At 58.9% G+C, this 17,659-nt stretch overlaps 1 protein-coding gene across 4 annotated transcripts in view; it reads left to right on the top strand.

Moving 5' to 3' along the window:
- CELSR1 (cadherin EGF LAG seven-pass G-type receptor 1) overlaps window positions 1-16,928 on the top strand; it is a 175,339-nt gene extending 158,411 nt beyond the window's left edge. The window contains exons 24-36 of one of the 4 annotated variants that reach the window (XM_039463279.2): window positions 1,141-1,341; window positions 5,587-5,706; window positions 5,991-6,165; window positions 8,517-8,629; window positions 9,072-9,151; window positions 10,495-10,621; window positions 11,144-11,269; window positions 11,770-11,864; window positions 12,265-12,368; window positions 12,546-12,695; window positions 13,213-13,446; window positions 13,658-13,907; window positions 14,625-16,928. In XM_039463279.2, the coding sequence (XP_039319213.2) occupies window positions 1,141-1,341; window positions 5,587-5,706; window positions 5,991-6,165; window positions 8,517-8,629; window positions 9,072-9,151; window positions 10,495-10,621; window positions 11,144-11,269; window positions 11,770-11,864; window positions 12,265-12,368; window positions 12,546-12,695; window positions 13,213-13,446; window positions 13,658-13,907; window positions 14,625-14,634 (1,785 nt within the window). In that variant the 3' untranslated portion in view covers window positions 14,635-16,928. Of the gene's footprint in view, window positions 1-1,140; window positions 1,342-5,586; window positions 5,707-5,990; window positions 6,166-8,516; window positions 8,630-9,071; window positions 9,152-10,494; window positions 10,622-11,143; window positions 11,270-11,769; window positions 11,865-12,264; window positions 12,369-12,545; window positions 12,696-13,212; window positions 13,447-13,657; window positions 13,908-14,591 lie in introns of all 4 variants that reach the window. The other 3 variants (XM_039463278.2, XM_039463280.2, XM_039463281.2) reach the window with 3 other exon arrangements.
- The last annotated feature ends 731 nt before the right edge of the window (window positions 16,929-17,659 follow it).

The following is a 17,659-nucleotide window of genomic DNA, read 5'->3' as shown; positions in this document are numbered from 1 at the left end:
GTGCACCACCACGTCTGGCTAATTTTGTATTTTTTTAGTAGAGACAGCGTTTCTCCATGTTGGTCAGGCTGGTCTCGAACTCCCAACCTCAGGTGATCCACCAGCCTTGACCTCCCAAAATGCTGGGATTACAAGCGTGAGCCACTGCACCCAGCCTGTTTGGCTTCTTTCAGCGTTGGTTTTCTCACCTGGAAGGAAGGTGAGGGTCACATCCGCCCTCTCCTCAGAGCTGTGATCTAAGGATGATAGGGACCAGTGCACTTGTCAGGTCTGTCAGAACCCCTGCCACATAATAAGTGCTCAGTAAAAGGTTTTGCTGAACAAAGGAAATTGCGTTCATGTCGTTTTACCACAATGACTCATTTTCTTTGTAAAGTGGGAGTAAGTCTTTCAGCCAAAAGAGTAAGTCCGTGATAGAATTACGAGGAAGTCCAAGAGGCGTTGCATGCACCTGTGGAGGAGACACGTTTACCTTTTGCATAAGCAGGAATTGCCTGTGGGGTTTTTAGTTTTGTTTGTTTTTGTTTTTGTTTTTTGCGATGGCGCCTCATTCTGTTGCCCAGACTGGAGTGTAATGGCACCATCTTGGCTCATTGCAACCTCTCTGCTTCCTGGGTTCCAGGGATTCTCCTGCCTCAGCGTGTTGGGTAGCTCGGATTGCAGGCACCTGCCATCGCACCCAGCTAATTTTTGTATTTTTAGTGGAGACGGGGTTTCACCACCTTGGCCAGGCTGGTCTCGAACTCCTGACCTTAGGTGAACTCCCCGCCTCAGACTCCCAAAGTGCTGATACTACAGGCATGTGCCACTGCGCCGGGCAGGTTTTATTGTTTTCTGATGTTGCAAAATCTGCATAACACCCAATTTCCCGTCGAAATGTACGGCCAGTGGCACTGAGTACATTCCTGTCGCTGCGCCACCGTCACCACCGTCCACCTCCAGAACTTGTCACCCCACACGGTTCATCTGTGCTTTGTGCTTGTTTTGTGCCGCCCTGAGAACAACGTGACGGTCACGCTGGTTCCTGCCAGCCTTTGATCATTTAATAAGCAAGTGTGTCATTTGTGTCTATTACGCAACGACCGGATCTGAGCCTCGGCCCTTAACCTTCTCTCCTGCCTTCAACCTTCCCGCCCACAGAATGGGGAGGTGCTGCCGCTGAAGATCGTCAGCTATGCCGCTGTGTCCCTGTCGCTGGCAGCCCTTCTGGTGGCCTTTGTCCTCCTGAGCCTGGTGCGCACGCTGTGCTCCAACCTGCACAGCATTCACAAGCACCTGGCCGCCGCGCTCTTCCTCTCTCAGCTGGTGTTCGTGATGGGGATCAACCAGACGGAGAACCCGGTACGACCCCTCTGCTCCCCTCCCCACTGTCTGGGCTGCGCCTCACAGCCTGCTCCCAGAGTGCACCTCCACACCCAGCTAATTTTTGTATTTTTAGTGGAGACGAGGTTTCGCCATGTTGGCCAGGCTGGTCTCGAACTCCTGACCTCAGGTGATCCGCCTGCCTCAGCAGTCCCGTGCTGGCTACTCCAAGCACCCTGGCTGGCGTCTTCCTCACCGCCACCACCTCCGATTCGCAGATGCCCTAGGGGAGGAACCTGCCGGGTCACAGGCTGTGGGTGGAGACATGGTATTCACCAGCAGGTCCAAGCGCTTCGCCACCTTGACTCTTTATTGGGAGATGGGAGCCCTTTGTTTTTTTCTTTCGAGATGGAGTCTCGCTCTGTTACCCAGGCTGGAGTGTAGTGGCACAATCTCGGCTCGCTGCAACCTCTGCCTGCCAGTTTTAAGCGATCCTCCTGCCTCAGCCTCCCTAGTAGCTGGGAATACAGGCATGCGCCACCAGGCCTGGTTAATTTTTGTATTTTTCATAAGAGACGAGGTTTCACCACGTTGGCCAGGCTGGTCTCAAACTCCTGACCTCAGGTGATCCACCCACCCTCTCAAAGTGCTGGGGTTACAGGTGTGAGCCACAGGGCCCGGCCGGGGCCCTTTTCTGAAATTATGTTTGGGGCGAGCTGACCCACATTGGATCTTGAGCTGCTGAATTCACAGTGACTTTGGGTGCATTTAACCCTTTACCTCAGTCACCATTCGCACTCTCAGTAGCTGTGCAATGAATGAGCACCTACTGTGTGCCTGGGGCCGGGAACACAGCGGGGAATAGAATAAGCAGTCCGCGTCCCCGCCTTCCTGGAGCTGGTGATCCCACAGCTGAGCATCCCTGAGGGGGGTTCCCCAGCTGGGGTGACAGCAGAGGTTGCCCTAGGAAGTGGCTGAGATGGCTGAGATAAAAAGCTGGCAAGAGATCCTCCAGGCAGTGGGCTAGGGAGGTGCAGAGACCAGAGCACACCCAGGGGGTGGCAGCAACCAGTGAGGAAGAGAGCCGAGAACTCTGGCTGGCGCTGCCCGGCCGCTGCGGTGGAGCCCAGGGAGGCACCGGTGGCCATGGCTGGGAAATGTAGTCTGTGTTCGTATACCATGGGTACTAGTTCTGAACAGCCCTGTGGCTTCACCCTGCCAGTGAGATCAAGATAGGAACTGTGGCTCACACCTGTAATCCCGGCACTTTGGGGGAGGCCAAGGTGGGTCGATCACGAGGTCAGGAGATCGAGGTCATCCTGTCTCTACTAAAATACAAAAAAATTAGCCTGGCATGGTGGCATGTACCTGTAGTCCCAGCTACTGAAGAGGCTGAGGCAGGAGAATCACTTGAACCCGGGCGGCAGAGGTTGCAGTGAGCTGAGTCCACGCCACTGCACTCCAGCTTGGTGACAGAGCAAGACTCGGTCTCAAAAAAAAGATAGGACCTTGCCCATGACATAGAGCTAGAAGATAAAGTCAGGTCAGAGTCAGCCCGTGTGTGGAGGCGTACAAGAGGGTAGAGGTTGAGAATAATGAGAAGGGAGATGCCAGATAACTACCAGCCGGAGTGAACCTGAGGGCTATATAAAATAAGCAGACTAACTCGGCGTGAGGATGAACAATGATATTTAGAGACAGCACTGCTATAAAAAGGTCCATTCACTGGGAAGATATAAACTTATAAATTTTTATGTACCTAATAAAATGAACTCAAAACATCCCTATAGAAAGCACAGACTGACCTTAAACATTTCAGAGGAATTGGGAAGATTCATAATGACAAAGTTGTCAATGAAAATTACACATTGGAACTGGCAGCGTAGAATCAAGGCAGAATTTAGAGGTAAATTGAGGAGGTATGAAAGGAGATAATGAAATCAGTGAAATAGAAAATAATGACGCGAGAGAAAATAAATCCCTAATTCATTTTGAAAGACAAATCTAAGACTGAAAAAGAAGAGACTAAAAGCACATAGCAGCCGTGCTGGGGATGAGAAGAGAAGGCAGTACTATGAACAGTGTTAACGCTAGTACATCTGAGACTTAAAATACGACTCTTGTCAAGACTAACTTAAGGGCTGGGTGTGGTGGCCCACTCCTGCAATCCCAGCAGGATACCTTTGGGAGGCTGAGACAGGCAGATCACTTGAGGTCAGGGGTTTGAGACCAGCCTGGCCAACATAGTAAAACCCCATCTCTACTAAAAACCCCAAACTTGGCTGGGCATGGTGGCAGGCACCTGTAATCCCAGCTACTCGGGAGGTTTCGACACAAGAATCGCTTAAACCTGGGAGGCAGAGGTTGCAGGGAGCTGAGATTGCGCCGTTGCGCTCCAGCCTGGGCAACAGAGTGAGACCCTGTCTCAAAAAAAAAAAAAAAATAGAAACAGGAGCCGAGCAGCAGGTGGACGGCGGGCGGGGGAGTAGAGCAGTCTGATGAGTACACACCCTGGGAGGCGGAGTGGGGACCCAGAACCCAAGCCAGGGCGCTGGGCATGGGCAGCAAGGAGGGACAGGGCCAGCCAGGAAGGAGGGGTGGGGGCCTTTGACGTTTCCAGAAGGGAGAGTGAGTAGATGAAGACACCACGTGTTGAGAGGCAAGGTCTGGGTGAGACGGGGCACCTGCGGGGCCGAGGAAGGTGTGCGGCGTGAGCAGGGGAGGCCGCCTCCAACTCGGGGGTGGAGAGGTGTCCGTGGCAGTGGGCAGGCCCTGGGGACGGAAGGGAATAGAAAGACTGAGCTGGAACCTTCCGGCTAGCTGCTCAGGGCCACGTGCCGACCTGCGCTGCTCCTCCGGTTTTGCGGCAAGCAGTGGGACCTCTCCAGACCCCCCTCAGCTCAAGAGGGAAGGTGGGCACCCCCTGACACCCGCGGTTCACCCTTGAGGAGGCGCCACGGCTTCCCAGCAGTGGGAGGTGGAGCACCAGGCCTGGCCCACCACGGATGAGCCCCCAGGCGTGTTCGGACCAGCCAGGGTCAACCCTCCCCGCTGCTCTCAGGTGCTCCCTGAGGCCGAGGCCCTGGGCTGGCGGGGGCTCCGTGTGTGGGGTCTACATGGCAGTCACTGCCGCTGCGACTGTCGGGGGGTTTTCTTCACACCCACAGCCAGGCACGTCCCCGCAGTGGGCTTGTTCTCATCAGCACACTGGACGGGGAAGGCGCTTCTGAGTGGTGTGAATGGAGGAGAGGGAGGCGCAGGCCACTCCCGGCAGCTGAACCCCACCAGCAGAGCCGAGGCCGCCCCCGGGTTCCAGCATGACTCATCTCCCCGCTGTCCCCGCAGCCACGCACGGCTGAGCAGGAGAAGGAAAAGGGCGCCCGGGCAGCATTCTAGGGTCTTGGCAGCGTGCCTGGGCTTTATGGGGTTTTTGTAAACCCGCAATCCTGTCTCTGGGCGAGGTTTTTCATCTCTCGGAGCACTGGCAGGCTGAAATGATTTAGTATGCATCGCTTTTGTCTTTGTTCTATTTCTGGAAAAGGTGGTGTGTCGGTGACGGAAGCAGGTGCGCCCTGCTGTAGCCGGGACGGCACAGTCCGCGCACTTTCTGTTTTCAAAAGGTGGTTTTGTGGGTTTACTTTTCACGTTTTTTCCCCCCATGTGCTGCTGCATCTGATACTCGATACTTTTCACGTTATTTAAAACAGCCATCCAGCCAACCAGCCTTCTCGCCGCCTGCCTTTTCCTAAGCCGGCTGATTTCCACTCAGGAAACTGGGGTGTTGGGCGCAGGGTTCACCAGCCACACGCTCGCGCCTCGTTTCCTGACCAAGTCCGTGCTCCAGGGCCAAGGGGCTGTCACCAGCGTAACCTGAGCCTGCGTTCTCTCCGTTGGTTCCTGCTCTGTTCCGCATCTGACAGATGTGGTGCTGACTTGGGGCCCTCCCCACCTCAGGGGCATTGTTTTTGGAGGGTGCCTGGCCCCTCGAGGCTGATGTGGGAGCAGGGCCGCCCGCACTGTGTCCGCCTCCCCTGGGGGTGCCGTGACCCGGTACCTGAGCAAAGTGGCCTCCAGCCTGGGGTTGAGGCAGGGGCCCTCCTCCTCCTCCGACCCTTTTGTGTCTTTTAAAGCGTAGTTCCCTGGGACCCCTGGTAGGGTGGACTGGTGGATGGCTGCTGAGGATTAGACAGTGTGTCCAGAGCAGGCCAGCTGTGGGTGGGTCAGGGTGGGACCCTCCAAATGCTCCCATCTCCTTCCCCGCCATCTCAGCCTTGTCCGATTCAGCCTTCCAGGACCCAGAGGAGACCCTGCCACCCTCTCCCAGCTGGCAGCAGCCTTGGGGGCACTGGCCAGGCAGCCCCTCCCAGAGTACTGGGTGTGAAGCTGGCCCAGGCCACGTGTCAGGTACAGTTCCTGAGCATGGGTGTGTGTTTGTGGCCTGGAGGCTGGTCGGCCTCTGTCATTCTCATGCCGCCCTCTGTCCAGGCAGGCAGGGCTGGCTCAGCTGCCCCATGGATGTTGATTTTCAGTTCCTGGCTCTGAGCCATCGGCCAGACACGTAGCCCTGCTCCGTTGAGGACAGACGCACAGCGTGGCTGGAATTGTTAGCCCTCCCACCCTCTCTCATGCCTGTCTGGCCTCAGCCCGGGCTGCAGGGGCGCTTGCTGATCTGCCCGTTCCCCGCGCAGTTCCTGTGCACCGTGGTCGCTATCCTCCTCCACTTCATCTACATGAGCACCTTCGCCTGGACCCTGGTGGAGAGCCTGCACGTGTACCGCATGCTGACCGAGGTGCGCAACATCGACGCAGGGCCCATGCGGTTCTACTACGTCGTGGGCTGGGGCCTCCCGGCCATTGTCACGGGTGAGGACGCACAGAGCAGCCCTGCTTAAAATACGGGTTTCCAACAGACCCTGCTCAGCAGGGGATCCACGTGTTGTTACCATGGGAGCCAAGGCCCCCCCGGCTGTGCTGGAGACCTGTCCTTTCTCTTCCCTGCCCAGCCCCCAGCAGAGGCGGCCCCGGCCCTGCACGCTGGTCTGCATGCACAGGGGCAATGGCAGACACCTGGGGAGACGTCTTCTGTAAGGCGTGAGCCCCTTGAGAGCTGGGTCCAGGTCTCCTCAGGGTTATTGCTGCAGCACCTAACAGACGGACGTCCCATGTCTACACATAGGCAGGATAGAGGGAAGAGCGAGTGAATGCGTGGGTGAGTGGGTGGGTGGATGGATGGATGGATGGGTAGGGAATGAGTGACTAGATGGATGGGTGAGTGGATGGGTGGGGGTGAGTGACTGGGTGGATGGAGGGATGGGAAAGTGTGAGTGGATGGCTGGGTAGATGGATGTAGGGACAGAGACGAGTGATGGATGGGTGGATGGATGGAGGAGCAGGAGGGTGGATGGATAGGATGACTGAGTGGAAGACTAGCTGGAGGGATGAGAGTTGATGGGATGGAGAGAGGAATGGATGAAATGGTAGCTGGGTGGATGAGATGGTGAGTGGATGGGTGGATGGAACGGGTGGATGAGTGAGTGAGTGAACGAGTGAATCAATGAGCAGAATAACAAACTTTGTACTTCAGCACACTTGTTGCTAAAAATCAGAAAGTCGAAGTTTGTTCCCTACTGAGAAAGATCCACCTTTATTCACAAAAGGAAGAACCGAAGCTCTTTTCCTGGGTAATCCCTGGGTTCTGGGAGTTGGACATAAAGTCTGAGGCCAGAGGCACTGGAGTAGGGGGCAGTTACCCCCAGGGCAGCATCCAGCAGCCACTCTGGGGCCAGTGCCATTCTAGTCACTTGCTGGACCGTCCACAGCGACGTTGCTGGCCAGCCTGCAACCACACAGGCTCCTGGCAAGGGTGTGGTGACGTTACTCACCTCCCCCTACTCTAAGGGACGCTGAGGAACCTTTTTCACCTCCATACAGCGCTGTCGAGGTGAGGGCAGGTTGGGCGGGGTGGCAGCTGTCACTTTGTGATGTGACAAGCGACACTGTGCCTAGATTAGGGCTTACTATGAGAGACACTGAGATGAAGAGGGTGACCCAGAAGGGGCTCGCATGGCTTTGTATAAAAGCCACCTCGACGCCCAGACGGAGGACGTCTCCGCAACGCCTCTGCGCTTTGGAGGTAATTCCAGATAGCTCACGTTTCCAGCTTGCTTTAAAAACAGGTTTTGTTTTTTTGTTTTGTTTTGTTTAACACTGAGGTCTCTCACACAAGATCTTAAAATAATTCCCTGGGAGCCTCAGACTGAGCTGCAGGCACTGGCCGGTAGCTGTGGCCCGGCCCGGCCCTCTGGGGCTTCCTGACTGTCCTTGGTCCTGGGTCACCTGCTCCTTCAGAGGGAGTGGGATGGCAGCAGGGGGCTGAGATCTTCTCAGTATCCAAATGAGGAGCACAGGCTGGGCCAGGGTGGGGGAGGGGCCCAGAGAGACCGAGTCACAGCTGCTGGTCACTCCTGCCTGCCATCTGGATGCTCCGCACGCACGGGCGGCCTGGATCTGGCTTGTCACACGGTGGTGAGGGGCGATGGCTGCTCCTCAGAACGTTTCTTCCCTTGTGTGAACAAGCAGCTCACGGAGCAGGCTCGGTGGCGAGGCGGTTTTGGGAGTGTGTACGTGGTGTGCACGTGTGTATGGTGTATGCCTCTGGTGGTGTCATATATACTCCTGATGCCTGTCTGTGCACGTGTGTGTACGTGCCTGCATGCGTGTGTATAGGGTATGTCTATGTGTATGACGTGCACGTGGTTGTATGTGGTATGGGGTGGTGTGGCGTCCCCCCAACACTCAAATACGGCCCCCAGCGGTGGCACTGTCCTCCATCTGTCTCAGGGCCTCATCCCGTGCACCGTCACGGCCTCCTGACCTCCACATGGCCCAGCTGGAGGGTTCTCCCAGGCACCATCTCACTGCCACCTTCCAGGGTCTGTGGCCTTCCTCAGCAGCCCCTGGCCCAGACAGGCCCCCTGCCTCATGGGGCCAATCCAGGAGCAGCTCCTGCCACCCGGGCCATGGCACAGCGAGCCTGAGACCCCACACAGGGAGACTGCTCAGAGGGGCCTGAGACTCCTTCCTCAGGCCCCTCGCTCTCCCCTGTGAGAAGGGAGATGCTGGGTCCCCCATTTCACCCCACCCTGGCTGGCCCTTGGCAGGGGTGGCCACTGGGCACGTGGCCCTGACCCTTCCCTGCCTCCCACTGTGTTCAGGACTGGCGGTCGGCCTGGACCCCCAGGGCTACGGAAACCCTGACTTCTGCTGGCTGTCCCTTCAAGACACCCTGATTTGGAGCTTTGCAGGGCCCGTCGGAGCTGTTATGATTGTGAGTGCGGGGCCTTCACAGGAGTCCAGGTGCCCAAAGTATGTGTCAGCTGGAAGGGGTGTCCTAGGCTGGCTGGGGCCGCCAACTCTGAGCAGCCAAGGCAGGGCAGGAAGGGCCATCTGTGACAGGCCCCTCCCAGGGGGGCTGCCAGACCCCTCCCGGGCTTTGCCCTCTGATCATGGATTTGGGTCTCGCGTCCTGTCCATGTGAGACTGTCTGTGCCAAGCACCCAGGAGGGTCCCGCACAGGCAGGCTGGGTGTGGACAGGCGCGCTTCACCCCACAGGCCAGGGATCGGGGCCTCCTCACCCAGCCACCCCTCCCTGGGATGCAGGGGGTGGGGAGCAGGGTGAGGGCCTCAGGGGCGTTTGGCAGTTGGAGGGCTGTGGTGACAAGACAGAAGAGTTGGCCACCTGACACTGATCGACTTACCTTGGTTTCAGATCAATACAGTCATTTTTGTCCTGTCTGCAAAGGTTTCCTGCCAAAGAAAGCACCATTATTACGAAAAGAAAGGGATTGTGTAAGTGGGTCTGAACGTGACCGGCGGGTGGGAGCTGGTGTGGGGCTCATCCCACGCAGCCACCTTGACTGGACCCTGAGACCCCCATGTGCAGTCTGTGTGCTGGGGCAGTGGGGCACAAGAACATGTGTGCCTCAAGGAGGAGGCTGGGGGCAGCCTTGGGAAGGCCCGGGCTCGAGAGAGGCTCCCACATTGCATCTACGGGGCAGGGGAGGTTAGCCGGGGGGCGGGGGCTGGGGGAGGTTAGCGGAGGTGGGGGGGGGCTGGGGGACGTTAGCCAGGGGGGAGGGGGCTCGGGGGCTGGGGGAGGTTAGCTGAGGGGAGGGGCTGGCAGCAGCAAGCCCTGGGCCTCGGTCCCTCCCACCTGGCACAGAAGCGACCCAGGTTCAGATGTGTTGTCAGCACTGGGCTGCCTGGAGTCACCAGAGTGGAGATGGGCGGGGCAGGAAAGATGGAAGCTTCTGGTGGGTGATGAGGGTGTTGCTGGGGCTGCTGGAGTGGAGATCCCCTCCCCCACCATCAGAGGGGGTCAGTGGAACAGGAGCCCAGCATGGAGGGGACCTGTAGTGTTCTAGGGAGGGGAGGGGACCTAGGAGGCCCCCAGAGGAGCCGGCCACCGCGGGAGGACTCAGCATGGCGTCCAGGAGCCACGCTGGGGTCAGGAGGGGATGGTAGGGGCATCTGTCGGACAACCAGGTGGCCCCTGGTGACCTGGCGGAGATGGGACTGAGCCAGGGATGGGCAAAGGGATGAGGCTTGAGCAGGGACTGGGGGCCAGGAGGAGACAGCAGAGTCTGAAGGGGGTGGAGAGGGAGCGCTGGTGAGTGGCTGGAAGGCCGGATTCAGGGTGGCACAGGAGGGCGTGGCCTCAGCAGTTCCCCGTCTTCAGTGCCATTCCTGACCTGAGGACCTTGCGGCCTCTGTCACCCTGCTGTGCTCCATCCCCTCTGAACCCTGGGAGGAAATGCTCCTTTGTCATCCCCTTTTCCAGATGGGGAGACGGAGGCGGAGCTCGTCAAGGGCAGGCCTGGGTTCTTCCTCGCGCCCTCCACAGGGTGTCTCGTGGGCGTGGCTCAGGCCCCTGGCCTGGTGTCCGTCACGGCTCCTGTTTTCTCATCTGATTTATTTGCTTCCTGATTTATTCCACCACTGTCCCCACTAACACGATCTCTGGTTCCTGGATGAGTCTGTGCCTGGCTAGGAGGGGAGGAAGGGAGCAAGGTGGATGATGGCTGGGTGCACGGGTGGACGGGCAGGTGGGTGGACGCGCAGACAGCGAGGGAGGGAGGGAGTGGGTAGGGGCAGGGGGCGGTGGGTACCGGGCTGACGCTGCCCTCCCGCAGCTCCCTGCTGAGGACCGCCTTCCTCCTGCTGCTGCTCATCAGCGCCACCTGGCTGCTGGGGCTGCTGGCCGTGAACCGTGACGCTCTGAGCTTGCACTACCTCTTCGCCGTCTTCAGCGGCTTACAGGTAGGGGGCTGCCGCAAAGCAGCCCTGCGTGGGGTCCTCCTGGGTCTGTGAGGACTCCGTCCCCTGTTCAGCCAGCGCAGGGGCCCGTGCCTCTTCCGCACTGTGTTTGGGGACGATGGCCCCAGGGCCGGGCCAGCGTCTCCAGGGGGCAGAAATGGCCATTTCTGGGCCACTTCTGCCTAAAAATGGCCACTTCAAGGCTTGCCTAGCAGGTGGACTTATGACACAGGGGGGACCCCAGAGAGCCCTGAGGACTGTGGGAGGTGCGCCCAGAAGACTGGCCCGAGCCGGGGCGCTCACTGCCTCCAGTGCACCGGGGGCCTGCTGCAGGCGTCTTGGTTTCTGAGCTTCCCCACCTGCCCCCCAGAAAGCAGCAGTCCCTGAGGAGGGGAGGCCAGGCATGTCCTGGGCCCCGAGGCCGAGGGTGCGGTGTGAGCCCCGCTCTGCCGTGCTGGGGCGCCTGAGGGCAGGTGGACTCCTAGGGAGGCAGCACCGGGGCTGAGCCCGCCGTCCTCCCTCCAGGGCCCCTTCGTCCTCCTCTTCCACTGCGTGCTCAACCAGGAGGTCCGGAGGCACCTGAAGGGCGTGCTCAGCGGGAGGAAGCTGCCCCTGGAGGACTCCGCCACCACCAGGGCCATGCTGCTGACGGTACCGGGCACCGGGGACATCCAGGACCCAGCTGGGCGGCACTGAGAGCAGCGGGGGCTCTGCGGGAGGAGGATGTGCGACCTCGTGGGGGGATGGCGGAGCCGCCGGCCTGTGCGACCTCGTGGGGGGATGGCGGAGCCGCCGACAGAGCACGGTGTGGCTGCCGGGGACAGAACCAGAAAGGGATAGAATCGGCCGGACAGGGCCTCGGTCGCATCCTAGCCCGGCTTTTCCAGGCCTTAGAAAGAGGGGGCCGGGACCACCAAGGACCCTGAGCAGAAGCGGCGGCCGCGGACCGGGATGCGCTTCCCTCAGCTGCTGGACGTTCTTGTTCGCAGCGAGGCTCGACTGCTCAGGGCCGGTCCCCTCTGTGTGCCGGGCAGGGGCCCGGCCGGGGTGTGGGCGTGGGGCACTTGCCGTGGGGACAGAGCCATCCCGGTGGTGGTCATGTGGTGGCCTCCACCTGGCAGTGACCAGCCGCTCCCCTCCCCTCCCCACAGCGCTCCCTCAACTGCACCACCACCTTCGGCGACGGGCCGGACATGGTGCGCACGGCTCTGGGCGAGTCCACCGCCTCGCTGGACAGCACCGTCAGGTCAGGCTCCTGCTCCGGGAGCGGGGGACGTGGCTCTCCAGCCCCCTCGGGCTTTGCCCCCACTGCCCCCACCTGGGTCCTGCCATTCAGCTGATACCACCTTCCCCCCAGAACTTCCCCCCAGAACTTGCCCCTGACCTTTCCCTGACATTTTCCCCAGACCTTCGCCCCCCACCTTTCCCCCGACCTTTTCCCCCTGCCTTCCCCCCACCTTCCCCCCCACCTTCTCCCCCACCTTCCCCCCCACTTTTTCCCCCCACCTTTCCCCCACATCCTCTCCCCCCCCCCCCCCCCCGCCGACTCGGGAAGCTGTTTTGATGGGAACGCAGAAGGGTAGGGGTAGAGATACTTCCAGAGAACTTTCCAGCACCTCCTGTCCCACCCTCCCTGGCCTCTCTAGGGATGAAGGGGTCCAGAAGCTCAGCATGTCCTCTGGGCCGGCACGGGGCAGCCACGGAGAGCCAGACTCATCCTTCTTGCCTAGAGGCTCCAAAGACCCCCCTGGTATGGCTTCCCCGGGGGGAGGACCCTGAGAGTTGTTTGTCCCACGTCCCTGCAGTCCCTGGACTCTGCCCCTGCAGAAGTGCTGGCAGCCTCACCATGCTCAGCAGGGACCTGGCCCTTGGTGGGACCCCCTCACCTTCTGGGGCCTGAGCCTCCCTGTCCCCTGCCTGTCCACAGGCCACGATTCTGACTCGGATAGTGAGCTGTCCCTGGATGAGCAGAGCAGCTCTTACGCCTCCTCACACTCGTCAGACAGCGAGGATGACGGGGTGGGGGCTGAGGAAAAATGGGACCCGGCCAGGGGTGCCATCCACAGCACCCCCAAAGGTGAGTGCATGGGGCACAGTAGACCGGCTGGGCTGCAGACAGCAGGCTCCAGGCAGGCCTTGGCTGTGGCTGGGTCCCTGCCTCCCAGGACATGCCCAGCGGCACCGCTGTCACGTGGAAGGACCGCCTGGGCTTGGGGAATTCTGGCTGGGCTCCCCCACAGCCTCTGGAGTGCTCCCTGTGCCAAACCCCCAAGCAGAGGCAGGAAATCTGGGGGGCGGTTCCGTGGGCCGTCACTGCAAGGTCCAGGTCAGGTTGCGGGGGTGGGAGGGCAGCCATGTGTGGTTACTGGGACAGATACAGCAGGGGGTGGGGGCCAGCCCAGTGACAGCCCTGCTGCCAGGACTCTTCCTCCTGGGCCTCAGTTTCCCTGCCTTTAGGGTTCAGCCCTGCCAGGCCTGCAGGTCTGGGAGAGGCAGGTCAGGGCCCCCCCCAGGACCTGCCAGACCTGTGGCACTCAGGGGCACAGCTCGAGTGGCAGTGCCACTGCCTGCTGAGTGCCACCCTCGTGCCTCAGGGGACGCCGTGGTCAACCATGTCCCGGCCGTCTGGCCTGAGCAGAGCCTAGGCGGCAGTGACAGTGAGGATCCTGAGGATCCCGACAGCCAGCCCCGCCTGAGGGTGGAGACCAAGGTCAGCGTGGAACTGCACCTCGAGGAGCAGGGCGGTCACTGCGGCGAGCGCCCCCCAGACCGCGAGGGTGGGGACGCGGCCAGGCCTGCTGGCAGCCAGCCCCCGGAGCAGAGGAAAGGTGCCTGGGGAGGCTGGAGGACCCAGAAGGGCCAGTCCCTGGTTTGGAGGTGGGGGTGGGGCTGGTGGGGCGGGTCAGGGCCTGGGAGGGACAGACGTGGCCCTCCGGCCTTGCTCTGGGAACTGGGGAACCAGGAGGAAGTAGAGAGGCTGAGGCTGGCTCTAACGCACGCAGCATCACTCGGACGTGACCTTGCCCCATCTCCTTCCAGGCATCTTGAAAAATAAAGTCACCTACCCACCGCCACTGATGCTGACAGAGCAGATGCTGAAGGGCCGGCTCCGGGAGAAGCTGGGGCACTGTGAGCAGAGCCCCGCGTCCTCCCTGGGCTCTGGGGGCCCGGACGGCGCCATCATGGTCAAGAGCCCCGGGAGGGAGCCGGGGCGTGAGCACCTCAATGGGGTGGCCATGAACATGCGCACCGGGAGCGCCCAGGCCGACGGCTCCGGCTCCGACTCTGAGTGAGTAGCCGGGGCCACCCACCTCCCCCTCGTCCCGAGTCAGGAGAGAGGGGGGGGGGCAGTGGTCAGGGACCTGGCACCCACCTCACCTGGAGCCCTGAGTGCTGAGGGAGCCCAGGCAGTGATGGGGGCGCACTGCAGCTGAGGTCAGGAGGATCCCCTGGAGATAGGCAGACCCCCTATCCTGGGGGCACGTCGCAGGCCTCTGGGACTCAGAAGCCTCAGCCACGATCCAAGGTGGAGGGCTTTGCATTTGATCAGCACTGTTCGCGACCGGGACCACTGGGACCCACCTTGTGGTTGAGGATATGGAGGCTCCCAGAATCCCCGGGTGAAGGGGGCTGGGTGGAGCGGGGATTCTGGCCCCAGACCTCTCCCTGTCGCTCCTCCCTCCCTCCAAACTCTTAAGGGAGAAGCCAGGTCTTTAGGACATCCCTCCCAAAAGTCACCATAGAGATGACTGGTTTCTAACGTGAATTCCTCATGCTCTGCTCAGAGACCAGCAGCATAGAGGCCCACGGCTGGTCCTGGTCCCCTCTCCTGGCTCCCGAGGGCAGCCACATCCGACATGAGCTTGCCCTACCGGGATCCCCCAGATGCCCTCTCTCCCCTGTTGGGGGGACCCCACCCAGCCTCTACCCTCACTGACCCTTCACCTACTTGATGGCTTCTTCCCACACGCAGAGGCAGTAATGAAACTTCAATTTGAACCATCAGGAAACCGTGAGGCAAGCCCGTCACCCCCATACAGGCTGCTGCGATGCCGAGCCCTGGGACCTTGGAGCCCGAGGGGCCGCTGCCTTTGGAGTGAAGTGGGCCCCGAGTGTGGTGGTCCCCACAGTGACAGCCCCCCGACTGATCATCCACCCACAAAGGTCTTGGCTGTCCCAGGAGCTCAGGGTCTGTCAGACCTGGTAACAGGCATGAGAGGGGCGCGGACCACCAGTCCAGCACCGCTGCGTCCTAAGACTGCAGACAGAGCCAAAACTGTGAGAGGGGCCCCCAGACCAGGCCCAAAGGCTGCCCAGAGTTCAGGGACATTGGGCAGAGACCAAAGACTGCGGTCCAGTGCTGCCCGTGCGGGCATCTCACGGCAGTGCAGGGCCGTGGCCGGCAGCCCTTTGCAAAGACACGGCTTGTCTTAAAGTTGCTTTGCTACGTGGAAAAGGTGTAGATACTTTTATACGTGTGTATGGGACTCTGAGGAGGTGAAACGTGTGTATATTTTGCAGTCGTGCCGACTTTGTTGATCCCGGGAGATCCACGGAATGATCTCTTGCTGTCTTCTGTGTAAAGAAGATTGCACAGTTGTACTTGAATCTGGCATGTGTTGACAAAACTGTCGCCCCAGCAGATCAAAGGTGGAAGATGCGTTAGCAGTGGGGCTAAAACCAAGCAGTTAGAAGCCCTACAGCTGCCTTCGGCCGGAGAGCGAGGATGGCGTGGGCCCTCCCCACGGGCCCCCTGGGTCTGCGCTGTGTTCACCATCGTGCGTTCACCCTCTGCTGCCGTCTGTCCCAGCTGTGTGAATTCTAGACAGGGCAGTCCGGGACTGGGCAGGTGTGAGGAGCCCTGCTGAGGTCACTGTGGGGCACGGTTGCCACACAGTTGTCATTTCCCACCTGGTGGGTCCCTGACCACCGCCCTCTCCCCTCACCCCTCCCAGGTGGCCCAGGAGCTGCAGGTGGGGGTGGCTTTGTCCTTTACTGCTGCTCCCAGTGGGACCTGCGACCTTAAAGCGTTGCAGGCTCCGGATTTGGGCAGAGGCGTGTGGTGTTCCAGGCTGTCCGTCCCTCTTGCCAATCCTCTACCTCCTTGAGAGTCGGAGGATCTCCAGGCAGGCAGGGGTCCCATCCCTGGAGTCTGACCAATCACTTCATTTTGCTTCAAATGGCCAATTGTGCACGGGGACAAAGCCACAGCCACACTCCTCAGCGGTTACCAAACTGTTTTTGGAAATTCACATCAGGGACGGCCCGGCTGCAGGCAGTTGACACAGCGTGGCCCGAGGGGCTGTGGAACAGGGCCCAGGACTATTCAGACACGGTTTGTTTTAGTGTGTCCTTTGTTCTTCAAATCAGGTGCTCAAATCAGTGATCGAACAGCTGCTTCCTAATAGAAACCATAAAGTAGGGTGAAAATCAAGTGAAAGGCAGAGGTGTCCACACTCAAGTTTTAAACTTTACCCTGATGAAAATGTGAGCACTGTCAGCAGATGCCTGTGCGCCAGAGGAAGAGCGTAGCTGAAAACGGCCCAGGACAGGAGGAGGAAATGAGAGCCCACGGCCCTCACACCTGGATGAGTCATTCACGTGCCTTACCAGGTGAGTGGCCTTTCGAAGATACAAAACTCTGCTCCCTGTGGACGTTTGCCCCTGACATTTCCTAAGTACAGAAAGGTTTTTAAGTCTTCGAACAGTCCACTTTCACTGTAACGGGGTCTACCGCGAGCTGTCATTTTTTTGTTTGTTCTATTTTATTTTTTTCACATACTCCACAGCCAGCATCATGAGGTGTAATTTTTAATTTGATCAGAACTGTTACCAAAAAACAGCTGTCAGTTTGAGACGGGAGAAACGGAAACCTATTTTTATTACTTAAGACTTTATGGTAGAGATGAGACACTGGAGGGTTTTAACAGATGTGTATTTATTAATGTTCAAAACACTGGAATTTCAAATGAGAAGAGTCTACAATAAATTAAGATTTTTGAATTTGTACCTCCACAGTGCTGGTTTTTCTCCATACGCACACCTGCCCCTCCCTGCACCCGAGATGGCCGTAGAAGGGACGGCTGACGGACGTGCCGCTGAGCTGTCCACGTCCCATGCTCTGCTGGCCAGTGGAATCTTGCATCCAGACTTTCTCCATTCCCTGGCTGGCCTGCCACGGCCTCAATGGGCGGTCCTCCTTTGGCATTTCCTGAGATTCTTGAATCTGTAAATGAGTGTCTTTCACCAAATTTCGGGAGGTTTTGCCATTACTTCTTCAGTTTTCTTTTCTTGCACTGATCTTTCTCCTCTCCTTTTGCAACTCCAGCTACTCAGATGTTTTCTCACCGGTCCCTGAGGCTCTGTTCATCTTTCTTCATTCTTGTTTCTAACTAACTGCTCTTTAGATTTGATTTCCGGTGCTCCATCTTCAAGTTCGCTGTTTTTCCTCTGTCGTCTTGATTCTGCTGCTGAACTCACCCAGTAAATTTTGTATTTCAAACACTGTAAAGTTTTTAAATTTCCACTTGGTTCCTTTGTATTTCTCTGCTGGGCACGTCTAGTTTTCCGTTCATTCCAAGAGTATTCACCTTTACTTCATGAGGCATGGTTCTAACTAGGGCTGCTGTGACTTCTGGGATCATTTGAACGTTTGAGTATCCTGGGGCTGAAATCTGTCTTTTCTGTTCGCATTTTCCTGGTTCTTTGTGTGCTGAGTGACTACAGGTTGAATCCTCACCTGTCACGTGGAGTGTTAGACTCTGGGTTGCTGACACCCTCGTTTTAAGTGTCGTTTCATCTGTTTGTTTCAGCAGCAGGCAACCCAGTTAGGTCCTGGCCCCTGGTTCTGTCTCCTTCCATGAGCTGCAGGTCCACCGCCAGGCCAGCCCTTGAACTCGGCTGTTCTGGGTCGTTGCCTGCACTCACAGGCGGGGTGAGCAGGGACGTGCGTCAGCACGTGCAGAGGATGTGGGGGTCCGCTTCTCCAGCCCTCTCCTTGCTGGGATTTGCCTTGCATTTTCTCACTCCTGGGGTCCCTTC

The sequence above is a fragment of the Saimiri boliviensis genome, chromosome 21, assembly GCF_048565385.1.
Source record: "Saimiri boliviensis isolate mSaiBol1 chromosome 21, mSaiBol1.pri, whole genome shotgun sequence".
In the NCBI taxonomy this organism is placed as follows: Eukaryota; Metazoa; Chordata; class Mammalia; order Primates; family Cebidae; genus Saimiri; species Saimiri boliviensis.
The sequence above is the reverse complement of the archived record's forward strand: the minus strand, read 5'-3'. Positions and strand labels throughout refer to the sequence as shown.